Genomic DNA, 18,582 nt, shown 5'->3' on the forward strand with positions numbered 1-18,582 from the left:
GAGAGGATCTTGGAAGGCGGTTAAATCGGATTTAATATCCATCTGGAAAGCTTTGATGTCCGTATGTATTGCTGCAATGCTAGCTGACAGGTTATCAGCTATCCCGTCCATCTCTAATTTTTCATCAGTTGATTTCTCATTTTTCTCAGGTTTCAATGGTTGTTTTTGTCCCCCTCCAAGTTATTTAAATATGGTTTAGGTTATCATATATGATGTAAAAAGGATGGTGTATAGGAGCGCTGTTTCTATGCTGCTACATGTGTCGACGCCATACCGGAAACCATCCTATTTGTTTCTTAAGCTGCCCCAAATGAGTGAAACTCTATACACACTGATCATGTCTAGGGTTACTCTCCAGTGTGAATCCTCTTGTGCCGTTTCAATTCTGCAGCTGTCATAAAAGTCTTCTCACACTCCAAGCACATGTACTCTCTCATACCAGTGTGGATCTTTGTATGTTTATTAAGGTATGATGCTTGGCTGAAACTCTTCCCACACTAAGTGCAGGTGAATGGTTTTTCTCTGGTGTGGATCTTTATGTGTCTATAAAGCGTTGATGATAAGCTGAAACTCTTCCCACACTGGTTGCATGTGAATGGTTTCTCTCCAGTATGGATCATCATGTGTTTATTAAGGGATGATAATTGGCTGAAACTCTTCCCACACTGGTTGCATGTGAATGGTTTCTCTCCAGTGTGGATCATCATGTGTTGATTAAGGTGTGATGAGTGGATGAAACTCTTCACACAATGAGTGCATGTGAATGGTTTCTCTCCAGTGTGGATCATCATGTGTTGATTAAGGTGTGATGATTTTCTGAAACTCTTCCCACACTGAGGGCATGTGAATGGTTTCTCTCCAGTGTGGATCATTATGTGTTGATTAAGGTGTGATGATTTGCTGAAACTTTTCCCACACTGAGTACATGTGAATGGTTTCTCTCCGGTGTGAATCATCATGTGTTGATTAAGGGATGATGGTTGGCTGAAACTCTTCCCACACTGGTTGCATGTGAAGGGTTTCTCTCCAGTGTGGATCCTCATGTGTTTATTAAGGGATGATAATTGGCTGAAACTCTTCCCACACTGGTTGCATGTGAATGGTTTCTCTCCAGTGTGGATCATCATGTGGTGATAAAGGTGTGATGAGTGGATGAAACTCTTCCCACAATGAGTGCATGTGAAGGGTTTCTCTCCAGTGTGGATCATCATGTGTTGATTAAGGTGTGATGATTTGCTGAAACTCTTCCCACACTGAGGGCATGTGAATGGTTTCTCTCCTGTGTGGATCATCGTGTGAATCTTAAGTTTGCTTTTGCTTGCCAAACTCTTTCCACACTGAGTGCAGGTAAAACAACTCTCGTCTCTCACTTTTAAAATATCATCAGTCTCTAAATGAGTTTTGTCCTCAATTTTGACATGCTGTTCCTCCTCTTTACTCTCCTCATAGTCTTTAATTAGGTCTGAAATAAATAAAAAGTTCAGTTTTTAGTAAATCATTAAAACTCTCATCAAAAGGTGAAGTGAAAAGGCACTAAAAACATTGGCTACACAAACCTTAATTTTGATGCAGATTAAATGTAAAAACATAGCAGATCATATTTAGATTGATCTTGTCATATCAACATCCCAGGGTCTATTACACACATACACATTTAAGCAGATTCTTATATGAATGATCCCAGATCATTTTTGGTCATATTGATGAGACATACATTTGAAAGCTGTAAATGGCCAGTTTTTTTTATTTGTATATATTCGTAATCACAACAAAACTTGTAAATAAGAAATGCTTTCTCCTTCTATGCCTGACTGGTAAACCTGTCAGGAATAAACAGCTGAATCTCTGCGAATATTTGCCTCACAGACATATCTGCATAAAGCCTTAAATCTGCACTGTAATGAATGCAGTGCAGAATTCTAATACTTTACGGTCTCAGATCAAACAAATGTAAATATTAGTCAAAGATAACACAAACACATTGTGCAGTTTCTAAATGAAGGTTTTTATTCTTAAAAAGACAAAATACTGAACTGCATAGCCTTGTGTGAAAATGTTTTTCCCCCATTAAAACAACTTTAATTTATCACACCGACTTCAAGTTCTCTAGCCACACCCAGACCTGATTACTACCACATGTTTGCAATCAAGAAATCACCTAAATAGGACCTATCTGACATTGTGAAGTTGACCAAAAGAGCCTCAAAAGCTAGACATCATGCCAAAATCTAAAGACATTTAAACACAACAGAGAAAGAAAATACTTGTGTCATGAGTAAAAAAAAAAAAAGAAAAAAAGAATGAACTCACATGCAGAAAAACAACAAGACTTTGAGGAGTGAGTCCCGGAAAAAAATCATAGTCAAAGTAAACACCCAGTCGGGTGAGCGCTAAGTAAGTGCCGTGGGAAAAAAACAACAACGAGACACTCGCTCACTAGCAGTCCTGGACACAAATACAGGGTGAGTAACAAAATAATATGCACACAAACGATGGATAACATACTGACAAACGAAGAGAAATGAAGTGGTATAAACAGGTAAAAGGGAAACGAGAGCTCCTGTGACTGCAAATAAAAGCAGATGACAAGAGATAATCTGTAACCCAGAACAGGAGGAGTGAGCAAAAGCGTGAGGTATGGTGGCAGTACCCCCTCTCTCAAGAACGGCCCCTGGCATTCCCTTAAAATGCACTATGGACCTGATGAAACTGATCAATGAGAGAGGTCCGGAATATTCAGAGCTGGAATCCAACATCTCTCCTCTGGACTTCCTTTCAGTCTACCCGATACTGATAATCTCTCTTCCTTACATCCAGGAGCCAGTGCACTCACTGCGTATGTGAGTGCATCCTCAACCAGTCTGGGGGGGCTGAGGAGCAGAGGTTAAGGGCTGCAGGGGGGAGAGAAGAATGGGTTTGATCCTAGACACCTGGAAAATATATGGATGAATATTTTAAAACTTAGAGCTTAATTTGAGTTAAACTAACACTGGACTGAGCACCTTGATAATGGGAAATGGACCAATGAATTTAGGTCCAAATTTATGTGAGGGAAGTCTGAGAGGAATGTCTTTAGAAGACAACCAGACTTTCTGACCACACATGTATAGAGGGGGCAGACGCTTGTCTCCATGTCTGGAGGCATCTCTGAATAAACGAATGCATGAGGGAACAATGGTATCTGGTTCTTGTGAAGAGAATACGCTTATTTCACACGGCCACCATTGTAAAGAACGAAAGCTAGGCTGCAGTGGGAAAAACATGGAAGTATAGGATCAGCTCTGTAAATATTGCAACAACATGCTGTGGACTACAAACCTCCAGCTATTGCCGCGATTTCAAAATGCAGATTGTGTAAACATCACTTTAATATCATTCAGTTCAGTTTAATTTAAACAATTAAAAGCATATTAAGCATCAAACAAAATTACAATCTCTTTAAAAGTAATACGCTTAAGTGTCCTCCTAGGATTCATTTCATGGCACCAGGTAAACACTGTGGGGACAATTCCTTGCTTCAGCCTCTGTAACCGGTTGAGCGATAAAACAATGCAGTCCTCTGTAGCACACCCTTGTGTTGTCTGTAATAGTGTTATCCCGGTACAGAAGTTTTAAAAACGTCCTTTTCCCACAAATATTCAAGTGCCGCTTGAGCGTGTTCTTAAACAGCACTGATTTGCCATTGTGTTCACTGGTGCCCACCAGAAAGGACTGCGATTAAGATACAGCCAGGTACACAATGTTCCTGTGTGACTCCAGGCAATACTTACCTCAATACCAGGTTTTTTTTCCCAATGTAGCCTCGATTTTACTTTTAAAATGGCGGCCTTGTGAAATCAGTCTACAGAGGGGGCTGGTAGCCTAAGTAGCACTGAAAGGGAGGCAAGCCCATAGACAAGATGGGAAGGGAGTTATATGCATATTTAACCATGGTTAATCTGGAACTTCAAGATGACAGTTCCCTGCATGCGACGCAATGCAGGACCCTCTCCAGCTGCAGATTAGCTTGCTAGGACTGGCCAGTGGTCTGTGGGTGGTGCTCATGAGAAAGGCTACCAGTCGCCCCCAGCTGTCGGCAGAATTCTGCCCAAAATCTGGACACAAATTGGAGACCCCTGACTAAAATCATGTCAACTAGGAGGCTATGAATACGGAACACGTGGTCCAAGACAATGGCTGCTGTCTCCCTCGATGAAGGTAATTTGGGGAAGGGAATAAAAGTGAGCTGCCTTTAAGAATCTGCCCTCCACAGTGAGGACTACTGTGTTGCCACTGGATAGGGTTAGCCCAGTGACAAGCCAACACAAACTGACCAGTGTTCCAAACCATTGAGAGCCACCAGAACCATTATCTGCATTTCCACTATCGCGCCTAAAGCAAGCGAGCCAGGTCCAGTTGCTTTTCCACTGTCGCTTCCAGGGCCTGATCAGGCCAAAGCTGGGATTCCACGGGGCGAAATATAGGCTATAGCCTATTTTATTACTTGCTCTTATGTCCTGAAACACCAAACACTTTCCTGTCCTTGTTTTTAAATAAATTGCTCTTACATGTCATATTTTCAGATTTTAGCTGTTTGTCAACTAATTTTGCACAAGCACCAGAATTAAGAACCACTGCTCTGAGGTACTCAAAATAACAAATTATCATGCTCAAAATGAATTGCCTTCCTAAAGTTACTTCTCTACTTCCATATATCCCCGTAAATATTTCTTTACAATATTGAAAACAGTTTAATAATTTAATCAATTAATTTATCTGGAACAATAACATCTTCAGTGTGAGACATCTCGCACACTGGTCCATCCCTCCTGAGAAAGCTCCATCTTCGTTTATGGCTGAACAAGCCATCCTACTTCCCCTTCCACCACTACAATGTCTATCCATCCATCTATTTGTTCATTTTATTTTGTAAATGTGTTATTTTTGAGGATGATCTCAAAAATATATTTTTACTGACAGAATTTTAGGTGCAGGCTAGGACTGTCTCTGCCATTTGTAGATAACGTTGTCCTTTTAGCTTCATATGACATGGACCTTTAGCATGCAGAGGGACAATTTGCTGCTGAGTGTGACATGGCAGGGAAAGAAACAGCACCTGTAAGTCAGAAACCATGGTGCTTGACTGGAAAAAGGTGGCCATATCCAGTTTGGAGGAGAGTCCTTACCCCAAATGGAGTTCAAGTATCTGGGTTTTTTTTTTCATGATATTTCAACACATTTTACAAAGTCTTGGGATCATACTTTTCAAACCTTATTCAGACATGAAACATCCTGTGCACATGAGAAAATGTTTTGCTGCAATCATGTCATGTGTGCAACTTTTTGTCCATGTGTTTCTTAAGTTGCACCGAATGAGCGAAACTCTGTAGACACTGATCAGATCTGTACGGTTTCTCTCCAGTGTGAATCCTCTTTTGTGTTTTCAGATACGTTAACCGTTTAAACCTCTTGTCACAGTGTGAACACTTGTACGGTCTCTCCAGTGTGAATCGTCTGGTGCAGTTTCAATTTTGGAGCTGTAAAAAAGTCTTCTCACACTCAAGCACATATACTCTTTCGCACCAGTGTGGGTCTTCATGTGTTTATAAGGTCTGATGAGTTGCCAAAACTCATTCCACACCGAAGCTGCGGTCACACTAGAGTTTGAGCATGCAAAATACTGTTGTTTGACGCTGCGAAAAGGGGCTGGATTAAACAAGATATTAAGACATTTAAAAACAGTGAGCAATTGGTCCATATTTTAAATTTCTGTCCAGAGAGGTCATGTTTTGATTTTCCATTGAGTCAAGTGATGCAATTTCCAAGGTAAGAGTTCACCAAGCTTGAACTTTGCAAGGCAGTGAACTGCGAAACTTGATGCACGAACTTGCGTTTCCGAACTGACGCATTCGCGTGCGTATGAATAGAAGTCTATGAAGAGAAAAGTCCAGTGTGACCACGGCTTAAGTGCATGTGAATGGTTTCTCTCCAGTGTGGATTATCATGTGTTGATTAAGGGATGATGATTTTCTGAAACTCTTCCCACACTGAGTGCACGTGAATGGTTTCTCTCCAGTGTGGATCATCATGTGTTGATTAAGGTGTGATGATTGGCTGAAACTCTTCCCACACTGAGTGCATGTGAATGGTTTTTCTCCAGTGTGGATCCTCATGTGTTTATTAAGGTGTGATAAGCAGTTAAAACTCTTCCCACACTGAGTGCATGTGAATGGTTTCTCTCCAGTGTGGACCCTCATGTGTTGATTAAGGTGTGATGAGCAGTTAAAACTCTTCCCACACTGAGTGCATGTGAATGGTTTCTCTCCAGTGTGGCTCATCATGTGTAGATTAAGGCAGTGTTTTCCAACCCTGTTCCTGAAGGCACACCAACAGTTCACATTTTCAACCTCTCCCTAATCAAACACACCTGAATCAACTCATCATAACATCACAAGAGAATCCAACAGCTGAAGTTAATGGGTCAGAAAAGGGAGACATCCAAAATATGTACTGTTGGTGTGCCTCCAGGAACAGGGTTGGGAAACACTGGATTAAGGGATGATGATTGGCTGAAACTCCTCCCACACTGAGTGCATGTGAATGGTTTCTCTCCAGTGTGGTTCATCAAGTGAATCTTAAGTTTGCTTTAGCTTAACAAACTCTTTCCACACTGAGTGCAGGTGAAACGATTCTTGTCTCTCCTTTTCAAAATACCATCAGTCTGTAAACGAGTTTTTTCCTCAATTTTGACATGATGTTCCTCCTCTTTACTCCCTTCAATTAGGTCTGAAATAAATAAATAAAACAGTTTTTATTAAGTCTTAAATACTCTCATCAAAAGCTGAAAAGTGAAAAGACACTGGAAACGTTGGCTACACACTGTAGTTTTGATGCATATTAAATGTAAAATAAATCAGATCATATTTTGTTCGGTCCATTAACGTGTACACATTTAAGCAGATTCAATTCATTTTTATTTATCTAGTGCTTTTAGAAATGTAAATTGTAACATACAAGTTATAGTAAATTGAAACTGTCAGTCCAATTTTCAGCGTGTTACGCCCTCGAGGCGAAACAAGGACAAAGGAGGGGGAAGCAAAAGTCACATTTCAAAAGTTTATTTTAAGCCCACTGTGACCAAACACTAGGTAAAACGCATCGCCAACTCGCACGCCGCTGGTCTCAGTCCAACCCTTAGCATCAGGAAAAAAGTCTGTCCCAAACAGTAGCAAGAAGCTGATAAAAGAGCGCACACTTAGACTCAGCTGCTCTCTATCCACCTGATTATGCCCCGCAATGTTGCAGCGCATCTGTAGAGGGAGTAGGGGTGGGCGGTACACCGGTGTCATAGTCATCACCGGTGTGACATTGCGCCACGACATGTATTTTCTAATACCGTAATAAATCAATTATGTGCCTTGAACAGCTGCATTTACATCAATAATAGCTAATTCTAAATAATAAGGCATTAAATTTTCTTCAAACGTTCAGTTGTGGTCTGAATACCTGTCCTTATACTACAGGGCTCGAAATTGCAACCATTTTGGTCGCATGTGCGCCCGAAATTTAATCTATGCGCCCTCATAATATATTTGGGAGCATTTGATTTTCTCTATAAACTTGCTGAATCGCTCTACGCTGCCGCTGTATTGGTTCATATTAGCTGTCAATCACTCAACGCTTCCCACTGTCAGATGACAGGGAGCTTTTGTTACCGCAGGAAACGCAAACGGCTGAAGAATGAAAAGTACACAGGTTTGCAAACCTCACTTAAAGTTATAATAATAATAATAATAATAATAATATTAATGGCGCAGATGACAGCGATCATGACATGAGGTAAATGTTGATCCACCAGCTGAGATCAATCGAGGGTTTTCGGAGAAGGTGCCCGAATCTTGTTGCGTTGGTTTCACTGCGTGTTCAGCGCAAATGTCCGCTAAATGTAAAATCTAATACTGTACACATCATCGCCAAAGAAACTAGTCTAAGTTTACACTGAAACTACAGCTCATAACAAAAAGCAGTATTGCGCCGGTGGTCATCGTGAGAATCCTGCTCTGTCTGCTCATAAAATGGTGCCACTTTATTCCAGAGAAAAATGAAGATCAGCTCATAATGGGATGGAGCATTTAAAATGACACAAACCGAAACCAAAATTTAAAGAGTGATAGAAGTGAGACTTTTTTTTGTCCGTTCTTCCTTGAAATGTATATTATTTTGCTATTTAAAGTAATACCATGATATTATACCGTCACCGTTCAAAAGATGAAAAATATTGTGATATTAATTTTAGGTCATATCGCCCACCCCTAAGAGGGAGCAAAACAGACACGGCAGACAAATGACACAGCAGGCGTCACACCCTTCCCCATAAACAGGAAACAACGTTTCCATTATACAATAAACAATTAAATACATAAATTTGAAAAAAGTGAATACAAACCCATATTTACAAGGGGGTCCTAGACAGGGCGTCGGCCACTATAATCTCAGAGCCTTCTAAGTGCCGAAAATCCAAATGGAAAGGTTGGAGAAAAAAAAAAGCACCAACGCATAAGCCATTGATAACTATTTTTGTGAGAAAAAACAAACAGGACACTCGATGCTCACATCATCCTCTTGAACTAACACTGCACCCGCTCCCTCTTTACTGGCATCCACCATAATCTTAAATGGTTCTTCTAGCCGAGAAGCCACCAGGACTGGTGCTGACGCAAGTAATGCTTTCACTGCATCAAACGCAGTTTGACAAGACTCGGACCAACCAAATAAAGCTTTGGACTTAAGCAGATCAGTTAAAGGGTCAACCACTGTGGAAAAATTTCTACAAAAACAGTGGTAAAACCCTACAAGTCCCAGAAAGCACATAAATTCTTTTTTAGTGACAGGCACCGGATATTCATCTGATCTTGGCCTGCAAGAGGCAATCAAGAAGGCGATGTAAACGACAAAGATGCTCTGGCCAGCTGTCACTCACCACAATCGTTTAATCAAAATAAACGGTAACCCCTTCAAGTCCCGCAACTACTTTATTCATTAATCTTTTAAATGTTGCGGGCGCGTTCCGCAGGCCGAAGCTTATTACCCGGTAAGAGAATAGCCCATCAGGTGTTAGAAACGATGATAATTCCCGTGCAAGCTCAGTTAATAAGACCTGCCAATAGGCCTTAAGTAAATCCAATTTAGTCACAATTTATATTTATATATATATATATATATATATATATATATATATATATATATATATATATATATATATATATATATATATATTACGAGACCAGTAAAAATAACAAAGAATTCTATCGTACGTCTTTTTTATGCCAGCATGACCGGCAAGACCATCATGGGCAGTTATTAAAACTACCGTCTGCCATTTAATGGGCACCACCACCTGGACAAAAGGATCACCCACACAAAAACCAGCATGGGGAGACCATTTTCTCAATAAAACCCCATCTCTGATGAAATAATCCTGTTCCTGGTTTCGAATTTCAATATCATCAACTACCTGCTCATACTGAGCTTTTAAAGTTACATCGTTCTGCTGTTTCTTTGATAGCTCTTCCCTAGAAACAGCCAGTGGGTAATCAGTTAACGGAAAAAAACGTTCAATACTTACGGGTTTTACTTCAGACTGCACCCAGATAGCGGATCGAGTCACTGCACAAGCAACAAACGCGTCAGGATATTGCAGAGCACTCTTGTCCAGACAGTCACAATAGGGAGGCAGATTAGAAACTACAAAGGGTGGCGTTTCACCAACCCAAACGCATCCGCCCACCAGATTATTGCCAAGAATAAGTGACACGCCTTCAACAGGCAGAATAGGCCGCATGCCAACCTCAACACCTCCCTGCACCAGATCATAATTCAGAGTCACTTTATGTAAGGGTACAGATAAAGCATTCAATCCAATACCATGAATTAACAACAACTTACCAGTGTCAGACTACAGTGAAAACATCAATATAGACTCTAAAATAAAGGAAGCCGATGATCCTGTATCTCTGAGAATTTTTTTCTGCTATTCTATTACCACCTTTAAGTGACACAAAACCATCCGAAATAAACGGATTATGGCGGTCCAACACGCTTGATGTATTTGCCAGTTTCAGCAGACACAGTCTGAGCGGACAGCGGTGCAGTGGCCACAAGCGCAGCGGGCTTCACAAAAACAGTGGATTTAGTCATTGTGGTTTAGCACTTTTTGATTTAAGAACGGGACAACTAGATTTCCAATGCCCTTCTTCCAAGCAACAGTTACAAATCAAATAGTGTCTGTTTGATGGACTTTTAGGACGCCTTGCCTGATTCAAACAAACAAAAAAATGTGGACCCTAATCTTCAACACGCCCAAGACCGGGAATTTATGCACTTTATACACCCCAAGTTTGGGAGAACCACCAATGAATCAGTGATTCCCCAAACCTCATCCGTGCTCCTAAGACAAATGCTTCTAAGCCCCGATCCAGCCAAAAATAACAAACTAAAATAAAAAATAACATATCTGAAGACACATTCTTCACCTAACCGGGGACAGTTTATTTCTGCACAATATAGGCTATGTATATTTCTTTTGACGGATTAGACTATGACGTACTAGAGCTTAATGTAATTTAATCCAGTATTTCACTTGGGCAGGATGGAGACCACAAGTTGCCTGCAAGCCACCACAATAATTCCCTCCCTCCCAACAAAATACAAAACAAACAAAAAAAAAACACTTACCAAGCGAAAATCTAGCCAAAATAAACAAGACGATGGACACAAAAATACACAAGGACGAGCCGCCAATTGTTACGCCCTCGAGGCGAAACAAGGGGGGAAGATAAAAGTCACGTTTCAAAAGTTTATTTTAAGTCGACTGTGACCAAACATAAGGCAAAACGCCTCGCCAACTCGCACGCCGCTGGTCTCCGTCCAACCCTTAGCATCAGGAAAAAGTCTGTCCCAAACAGTAGCAGGACGCTGATAAAAGAGCACACACTTTGTTCCCCATCCACCTGATTATGCCCTGCAATGTTGCAGCGCACCTGAAGGAGGAGCAAAACAGACACACAGACAGACACGGCAGACAAATGACAGCACAGCAGGCGTCACACGACTTTCTTACATAATTGATCATAAAAGTCATTTTGGTAAGACACAGATTTTAAAGCTGTAAATGGCCTATTTTTATTTGTATATATTCATAATTACAACAAAATGTTTTTCTAAAATTTGTAAAGAAGACAGGGAACAGTTGTTTACTCTGTGCCTGACTGGTAAATGCATAAGAAAAAATGTTCTGGGGTAACAGCTGAACAAACAGCTGAATATTTGCCTCACAGACATGAGACATACCTGTACAGCATCTGTATAAAGGCTGGAATGTGCACCTCTCCCCTTGTGTGCTGTTGGGTCATTTTCATCCATTCTGGAGTGATTTTGAGGCTTAATTTGGCCAAAACTTTCTCTGTGTTTCAGCAAACGGACTGATATTTGGGAACATCTTATTTTGACATATTCTGGAAAAATGTTTTGAAATAAAAATAAATAAATAAACTCAATACACTCTGGGCAAATTTACTCCCTTTTCGTTATATTCATGGCTGTTTTTTCTCCATTGGACTATTATAAGAATTTTTTTTTTGATTGCAAAGCCATGACGGCATATAATCATGTATTTATGATTGTTGGTGTTTTCTGTGACGACAGTCAACATTGTTTAACTGGTCTCCACCCATTTTTCCTTTCACTTTCATTTGCGTTATAAGTGCTGAGGGTTTTGGGTTTCTTCATTATTCGTTATTTATTTATTGTTTTAAATATTTGTAACTGGTGGTGAGCACTAGCCGTAGTATATTTTCTTTAAAAGGTATTTTTACAGATATTCTCTCTGGCTCCCAAGATGACAAACATATTTTTTGTAATGTTTGTTTATTTTTATTTTTTTATCCCACACCATCATTACATTTCCCTCCTGGGAAGAGATTTGTGATTTTTACTATTGATCATCGGTTATAGCGCAAAAAAATGTTTCTGCTTTTATATGGAGTAAAGCGTGTGTGTGAGAGAGAGAGAGACACTGGATTTATACCTCCACTGACTGCGTGCACACCTCGCGAAACGGACAAGGCTATTATACTCGCTGCGTTCGCTGTTGTGATATTCTTTAAAACGACAGGGGAGCGGTCAAAAGAAAAACAATATAAAGTCAGACGGATAAACAGAAGTTAAAAGTTTTTGGAACTACATCATACATTCAATGTTTTTAAAGTAATTATTTTTATTGTTTTTATAAATTATTTTATTGATCATAAGGATCAATAAATCAAACTTTGATGCATCACTTGCTTTTGTTCATTTCTCGGACAGTTCTACCTTTTATAATTTATTAAAATATTAATGACAGCAGAACATGGGTTGCTCTACAAATATATATTTTTATTATGGCAAGAATAAAAGCAAAAAAAAAAAAAAGACTTACTAAAAAAATACAGATGTTTCTTTAGATTTAGCCCGCTCCACAACTCACACATTACCGTCTGGCTAGTTTCTCTCCTCTGCTTATGCTAAAAAGGCAATAATGGTCCAACATTCCTGACTGTTATCACCAATAAAGCCTAGAAAAACAGGGCATCAGTATATTGTAAACCGATAGGTTCAAATATTCCTTTCCAGTTATCTGTGCGTTTTGTTTTTGTGGAGTTTCAGTGCACTTTACTGACGCATTTCTAAAAACAGTTCGCGGAGAGACAAAAGAGAGAATGCCTACACTGTTTATTATCCTTATATTGCAAAAACACACGTTTGTTGGCATTGTGAGTGTACACAGTAAAAACTAGACACTTAACAGATTCGATTGATGTATTGATCCTATCTGTACGATCAAAACTGAAAGCGATTTGAGGAGAAGACGGTCTTCGTCCCCTGGGGTTAAACACCTATATGTATGACGCAGTTAATGGTGTGACGTAAGAGTCTAATTGTTGTTGTTCTGAGATTGTATGTACAGCGATCTACAAACTTTTTGCGAGTGTTGAAGCTGGCCTCTGCTGATGAAACTGTAAACTATCTACAGTAAACTTTCTTTTAATTGAATCTCTGACTACTGCTCTTCTTCATCTGATAGACATGTCATTTTTGGGTTAAAACTGTTGGTCCGCCTACAAAGTGTATTTATGCACGCACACTATGATCTGCTGTTTTTCCTTTACTGAACTCCGTATAAACGATTTAGGAAATTTTCTGAAGGGTTAATGCTGCCAACTGATCATCAACAGTAAAAATGACACATTTGACCTCTTCCCAACAGGGAAAACACCAACAATCTAGAATTCATGATTATTTGGTGTCATGGCTTTGCGGTTAAAAATGGGTCAATGGGTCAAAAACAGCCAAGAACATAATGAAAGGGTATAGGGCTGCATGATAAACCGTATTATTATCACAATAACAATTTGTGGTCCACGATCAATAATTAAATATTGTCATGATTTTACAGTTTAAACACCAAGTCGTTATTTTAATGAGTGGAGTTTACAGATTGTAGTGCAACAAGCACGAGGTGACTGAGTCTAGATTGCAAGTGTTTTTTGAGGAATGTAATGTTGATCAGGTAGCCTTTGCTTCTGTTCAGTCCAAACTTCCTAAAATAACACAACAAACCTCATTAACCACCTTAAAAGCCATCACAAAGTGGCTGTCATCAGTGGGTTAATAAGCTCAGGGGAATTCTGCTTTGCATTTTTTATGCATTACTAAACCAGACAACATTTATTTTATAAGTCAACAAAATATTCGTGGAGATTCAGCAGTTTTTTTTTCTGACACGTTTGCCAGTCATGTAGACAGAAAGACACTATCCCATTGTTTCAATATATAAAAAAAAAAAGTCATTGTGGTCCTGTTCACGCAGATATTCAGGTTAGTTTTCAGTAATCTGATGTCAATTTATAAAAAGACTAGCCTATTTCATGCATGAAATAATAAAATAGATAACTAATTACCTTTATTTCTGATTAGACCATGCTCTTTATTCAGTTTTAATAGGTATATACACACTTTTTTTTAAATAACATGATTAAAAACACATTAAAGACTAAACACATAAAATAAAACATTCACAAAGGTGTATCTAATAGAAAAACACCAAGTGACGGGCACTGCTTTCGGTTTTAAAAGAATCAAGCAGATTTAAAAAAAAATCTAATTTACAGAAGAGAAATGACTAAAATTTAGCAAAAGGAAAAGATTAAATATATCAGGACTGTTAAAAGAACATTCTACTTTATATATTCTTTCAACTCAATACAACAGCTAAGATTATGAACGACGGAGTGTAAAGCCGTCTCTCCTGCGTGCTTTAGCAGCACGTCCCACTGTTTATGAATGAGGAGGCCGAGAGAATACGCAGTTTAGTTTCACCTCAAGATTTTTAAATAAAAACTAACACTGAACTGCTCATCACGCTCAAAAAGTTACACTAAGTTAAATGCAAAACTGTTGTTAGTTGCACCTGCAGGGAAGCACAATGAACCGAACACGCCATTCTTTTAATTCAATATTCGTGAAGTATGTGACCCAACCGCAGATGCTTTGTCATGTTGGTCGCGACACTCTGCTTTATAACTTATTAGTTTATTACAATAATTACACTTAGCTTTGCCATCGTTCTTCACCACATGTAGCCACTCTTTCGAGCACGTCTTGTGGTCCATCTCCAATCAAAAGTTTAGATTATTATTGAAGGTGCTCTCAAGCTGCAAAGTTCCTGGCAGAGTAGCAGGTGAAAAAATGTGCATGCAAAAATGTGTGAGAACTAGTAACAACTACTAGAAACAAGTTTTAATCTATAAAGAAGTTCATGAAAAAAAGGAAATTGTGATCAACGTGACATATGCAAGTGGAAAGAGAGGTGTGAAACCCCACTTTGTAAGCTAGGATCTACAAGCGATTTAGTGAAGCGGTTAGGGTTCCTGACTACCGTGTGGGGATACTGGATTCGAACCCAGACTGATGAAGCTATTTTGAAATGCTTTAATATCTGTGTGAAATGCTTTGTTCTTGTATCGTTTTGTTTCAACATTGGTCTGACATCCGAATAAACACTTTGTGAATAAATATGTCTTGTTTTGGTCATGAAACAGGGTTGTTGCTAGATCAGACATGGTTGTGGCCAGAAGTTAACAAGAATTATTTATATTATTCAATAAATTTCCCATTGTATTTTATAAACATCTACCCACAACCTAAACCCAACCATCACAGTACTGTAAAATATTCATTATTGTTTTACAGTGTTACAAAAATGATGCTAAATTGATGGCGTATCAGCAGCTGTATCCTATCTAGACTACATAATAAAACAGTAACATTATTAAAATACATAAAATCATGAATTCAGAGTATTTGTACAAGTCGGGATTCAAACCCAATAGTCATTTGAAGCTCAGTAACAACACTCACACGCATGTTCCGCTAGGCTATATGAGACAGAAAAATCTTCAGACTCTGTTTGTCAAACGCAGATTCGCCAGGTCTCGAAGCGCTTCTAAACTGATCTATGCTTTAAATTGCTTTAGTCACGTGACCAGGTTTTTCTAAACACTTTAGTCACGTGACCTGGGTGTTTCAGATCATGCTTCAATGCAGTGTTTCGAAACACTTGCGCTTCGGGATCTCGATACTGTGTCGAAACATCAGTTTCACGTCAGCCATCCCTACTTACTAGGCTTTCTAGAAACATTCATGCAGGTGTGTTGAGGCAAGTTGGAGCTAAAAGCTGCAGGACACCGGCCTTCCAGGATGAAGTTTGGACACTCCTGTACTAATCCAACACGATCACTGTAATAGCAGATATCTTCTATGAGAATATTGTATATCGTCAGCTCAGTTAAATTTGTTTTAATTTATTGTTTTTATTTATTTTATATAGCCCCAGTGCTCAAGGACGCTCTACAAACAGTAGGAGAACAAGAAAAGTAAGAAACTTAAGAAGGTAAAGAAAACGGGAGACTAATAATACATAAAAGAATGAAAATGGGAAAGACGTGGGAACAAGTAACAAAAGAAACTCATTCCGGTCTTTCAATGAGTGCTTATGTGCATTTAGGAGAACTAGGCAGTACACTCAGGGCTGCAAGATGGATTTAATTTAGTATTCTTATTATTAAAATATATCTGAATGAGGATCAAATGACTGAGTTGGTCTTTGAGAATGAAAATTAACCTGTTTGTTCCTGCAGATCTTCATGTTTGACTGTGAATGTTTCTTCAATCTTCACTCTCCTCTTTAATAAACGCCATCTTTATAACAGTGTGGAGATCAGTCGCTTCAGCAGGAGTTTTTCTCTGTGTTTGGACACTTTATCCTGTTTAAAATAAATAAAACAATGAACAGAAACAAAATAACTTCTCTTCAACAGTTTCTTTTAATGAGAGTAATTAACAAAAAGATAAAAGAAACAAGAAATCAAAATGAAATCAATGAGTTTATATTCGCACATTTGTTCAGTGACAACTTGTGACATGGTCCCAGTATTGTTTACCATGGTACTTTGAGTCTGAACAAATTGTTGTATTTTGATAACATGATTTCCCTATTTAAAATCAGCAAATAATTATAAAAAAAGTTATATTAAGTTAGTTTAGGAGAAAGTCTAAATGTGCGAATATAAAACCAATTTTATCTCAATAAAGAGAATAGAGGTAAAGTTTGTTTTATATTCGGATATTCAGACTTAAAAAAATTTAAAGAAAAGTTCAGAAAAGTATTCTTTGCAAATTGTAAATATCGAAATCATACATGCAGCAAATGACTATCAAAAGTACAGCGTTGTTCACAATAAATTAGATAGTGTTAATGTTGTTTAGAAGTCATACTTGCATGTTAATTCTGATTTAATATTTAAGGTAACATGGTAAACAATATAGAGACTTCTAGATGAACGAATGTGCGAATACAAAACCAACTTTACCTCTATATAAAGAAATCAGGTAAATCCGAGCAAGAAACAATTGCCACAAGCGAGCTGATTAAAACCAGTACTCCATTTTTGTAAATATAGTGATGTATACATAGAATGAACTGACATTATGCTATCTAATGAATTAAACCTTCATTAAAACACTTAATACACACATTTCTGTTACTTTATTCAAACAGTAGACCTTTCTCCACTTGAATCACATCACGGGAGCAGCGCAGCCTTATGACGTCACACGCCACGCCAAAATAAAAGTCTTTTTTGTTTAGCTTTTTTGCCACTTGCAGTTATATGTTGATACATTTCTCCCTCGTTTCCCACTTTACACAACATATCTGCTATCTCTCACACAGACACAAATATTCAGTATTTAGAGTTGTTGATCAAAACCTTTAATCTAAACATTTTAAGACAATTTTGAAAAACGTTTTTAGGGTCATTATCACTATAAAGTGCCTTTGAGACATCAAAATAAAAAAAATAAAAAAAGGTTTGAGATTTTTGATTTAACCTCATAGTTGTTGTATTAATTAGACCTTAGGCTGTAAGAAATTAATGTTGGTCAAGCTCCTGCACTTTTTTACAAATAATCTGCAAGCAGAAAATCAGGAAACAAACCTCAAATTGTGTCAATCCTGTCATGAACAAATTCAAAGTAGTATAAGTATATTTTCATTGCAGTGTGATTATAACATGTATATTTTCAGAAAGGTAATGTGTCCCTTTACCAACCCAACTTTATGGAGAAATTCTATTTATAATAATGAAATAATAGACAAAAACATTAATTTTCAGATAATATTAACTGTCCTTTATTGGTTAATTAAGAAATCACACAAGATGTTTTGCTGAGGTTATAAATAATTTGTTTATATTCTTAAAATTTGAACATGACTTTGAAAACAAGATGACATGGTGGACATTAGCATGACAGTGTGGACAAAGGCTTTATTTAGTGAACTAAATATAGAAGAACATTTGAAAAACAACAGGTACAACAAGAAATATTAAAGGGTTCATATAAAAGGGTTATAAAGTTTTCAAGAATTCAACTTCTGTTTTCACTAATAGTGCAAACCACTGAGCCACCATGCCGCCTCTTCTGTTATCAATTAGGTTTTATCAATATGCAAATTAATGGTAAAATAAACAATTATTGTCCTTCAAATTAATCTAAATTTGCTAATGAATGTAAATCTTTATATTGTACACTGTATTGGAGGAGTGAAGGGAATGTTGGAGACAACTCAAGTTGAACACCTTAATACTGTTTTTTTTTCTTCTTCAGAATAAGGTAAATAATTAGATTACAGATGTTCACATAATTGTACAAATACTTAGGGCTTTAATTTTATTTCAAACAGTCAGTGAGCTCCATTATATGGACGTTAAAAGGATATCCTAAATATAGACTAAGACAGATATTGCCAAAAGGTTTGTATTGTCCACGACTCATATTGCATCTACTCCTGCAGTGTATGAGTGTTGTGACATAAAAAACATTAACTAATTAACAATAAAATATTAAAGAAAATAAAGTGTCAGTAACAATGCACCTATGTCCACCATGTCAAGGAAGGATTTGTGACAGGGTGGACAATGACAAGGAGGACATTTTTTGGCTAAA

At 38.0% G+C, this 18,582-nt stretch overlaps 2 protein-coding genes across 2 annotated transcripts in view; both read right to left on the reverse strand.

The window, feature by feature from the left end:
• Positions 1-232: 232 nt before the first annotated feature.
• LOC130221989 (gastrula zinc finger protein XlCGF57.1-like) lies at positions 233-16,339 on the reverse strand. Its single transcript, XM_056454589.1, has 2 exons — positions 16,199-16,339; positions 233-1,462 (listed from the first exon to the last, which is right to left on the reverse strand). Exon 2 carries the CDS (start codon positions 1,290-1,292, stop codon positions 498-500), a length of 795 nt encoding a protein of 264 aa, XP_056310564.1. The 5' UTR covers positions 1,293-1,462; positions 16,199-16,339; the 3' UTR covers positions 233-497.
• Positions 3,990-18,582, reverse strand: part of LOC130221901 (zinc finger protein 721-like) — a 364,016-nt gene continuing 349,423 nt past the window's right edge. The window contains exons 7-8 of the mRNA XM_056454449.1: positions 6,525-6,607; positions 3,990-6,312 (exon numbers count right to left, since the gene is read on the reverse strand). Coding sequence (XP_056310424.1) covers positions 5,943-6,312; positions 6,525-6,607 — 453 coding nt within the window. The 3' untranslated portion in view covers positions 3,990-5,942. The remainder of the gene's footprint in view (positions 6,313-6,524; positions 6,608-18,582) is intronic.

Source organism: Danio aesculapii, chromosome 4 (genome assembly GCF_903798145.1).
Source record: "Danio aesculapii chromosome 4, fDanAes4.1, whole genome shotgun sequence".
Classification (NCBI taxonomy): Eukaryota; Metazoa; Chordata; class Actinopteri; order Cypriniformes; family Danionidae; genus Danio; species Danio aesculapii.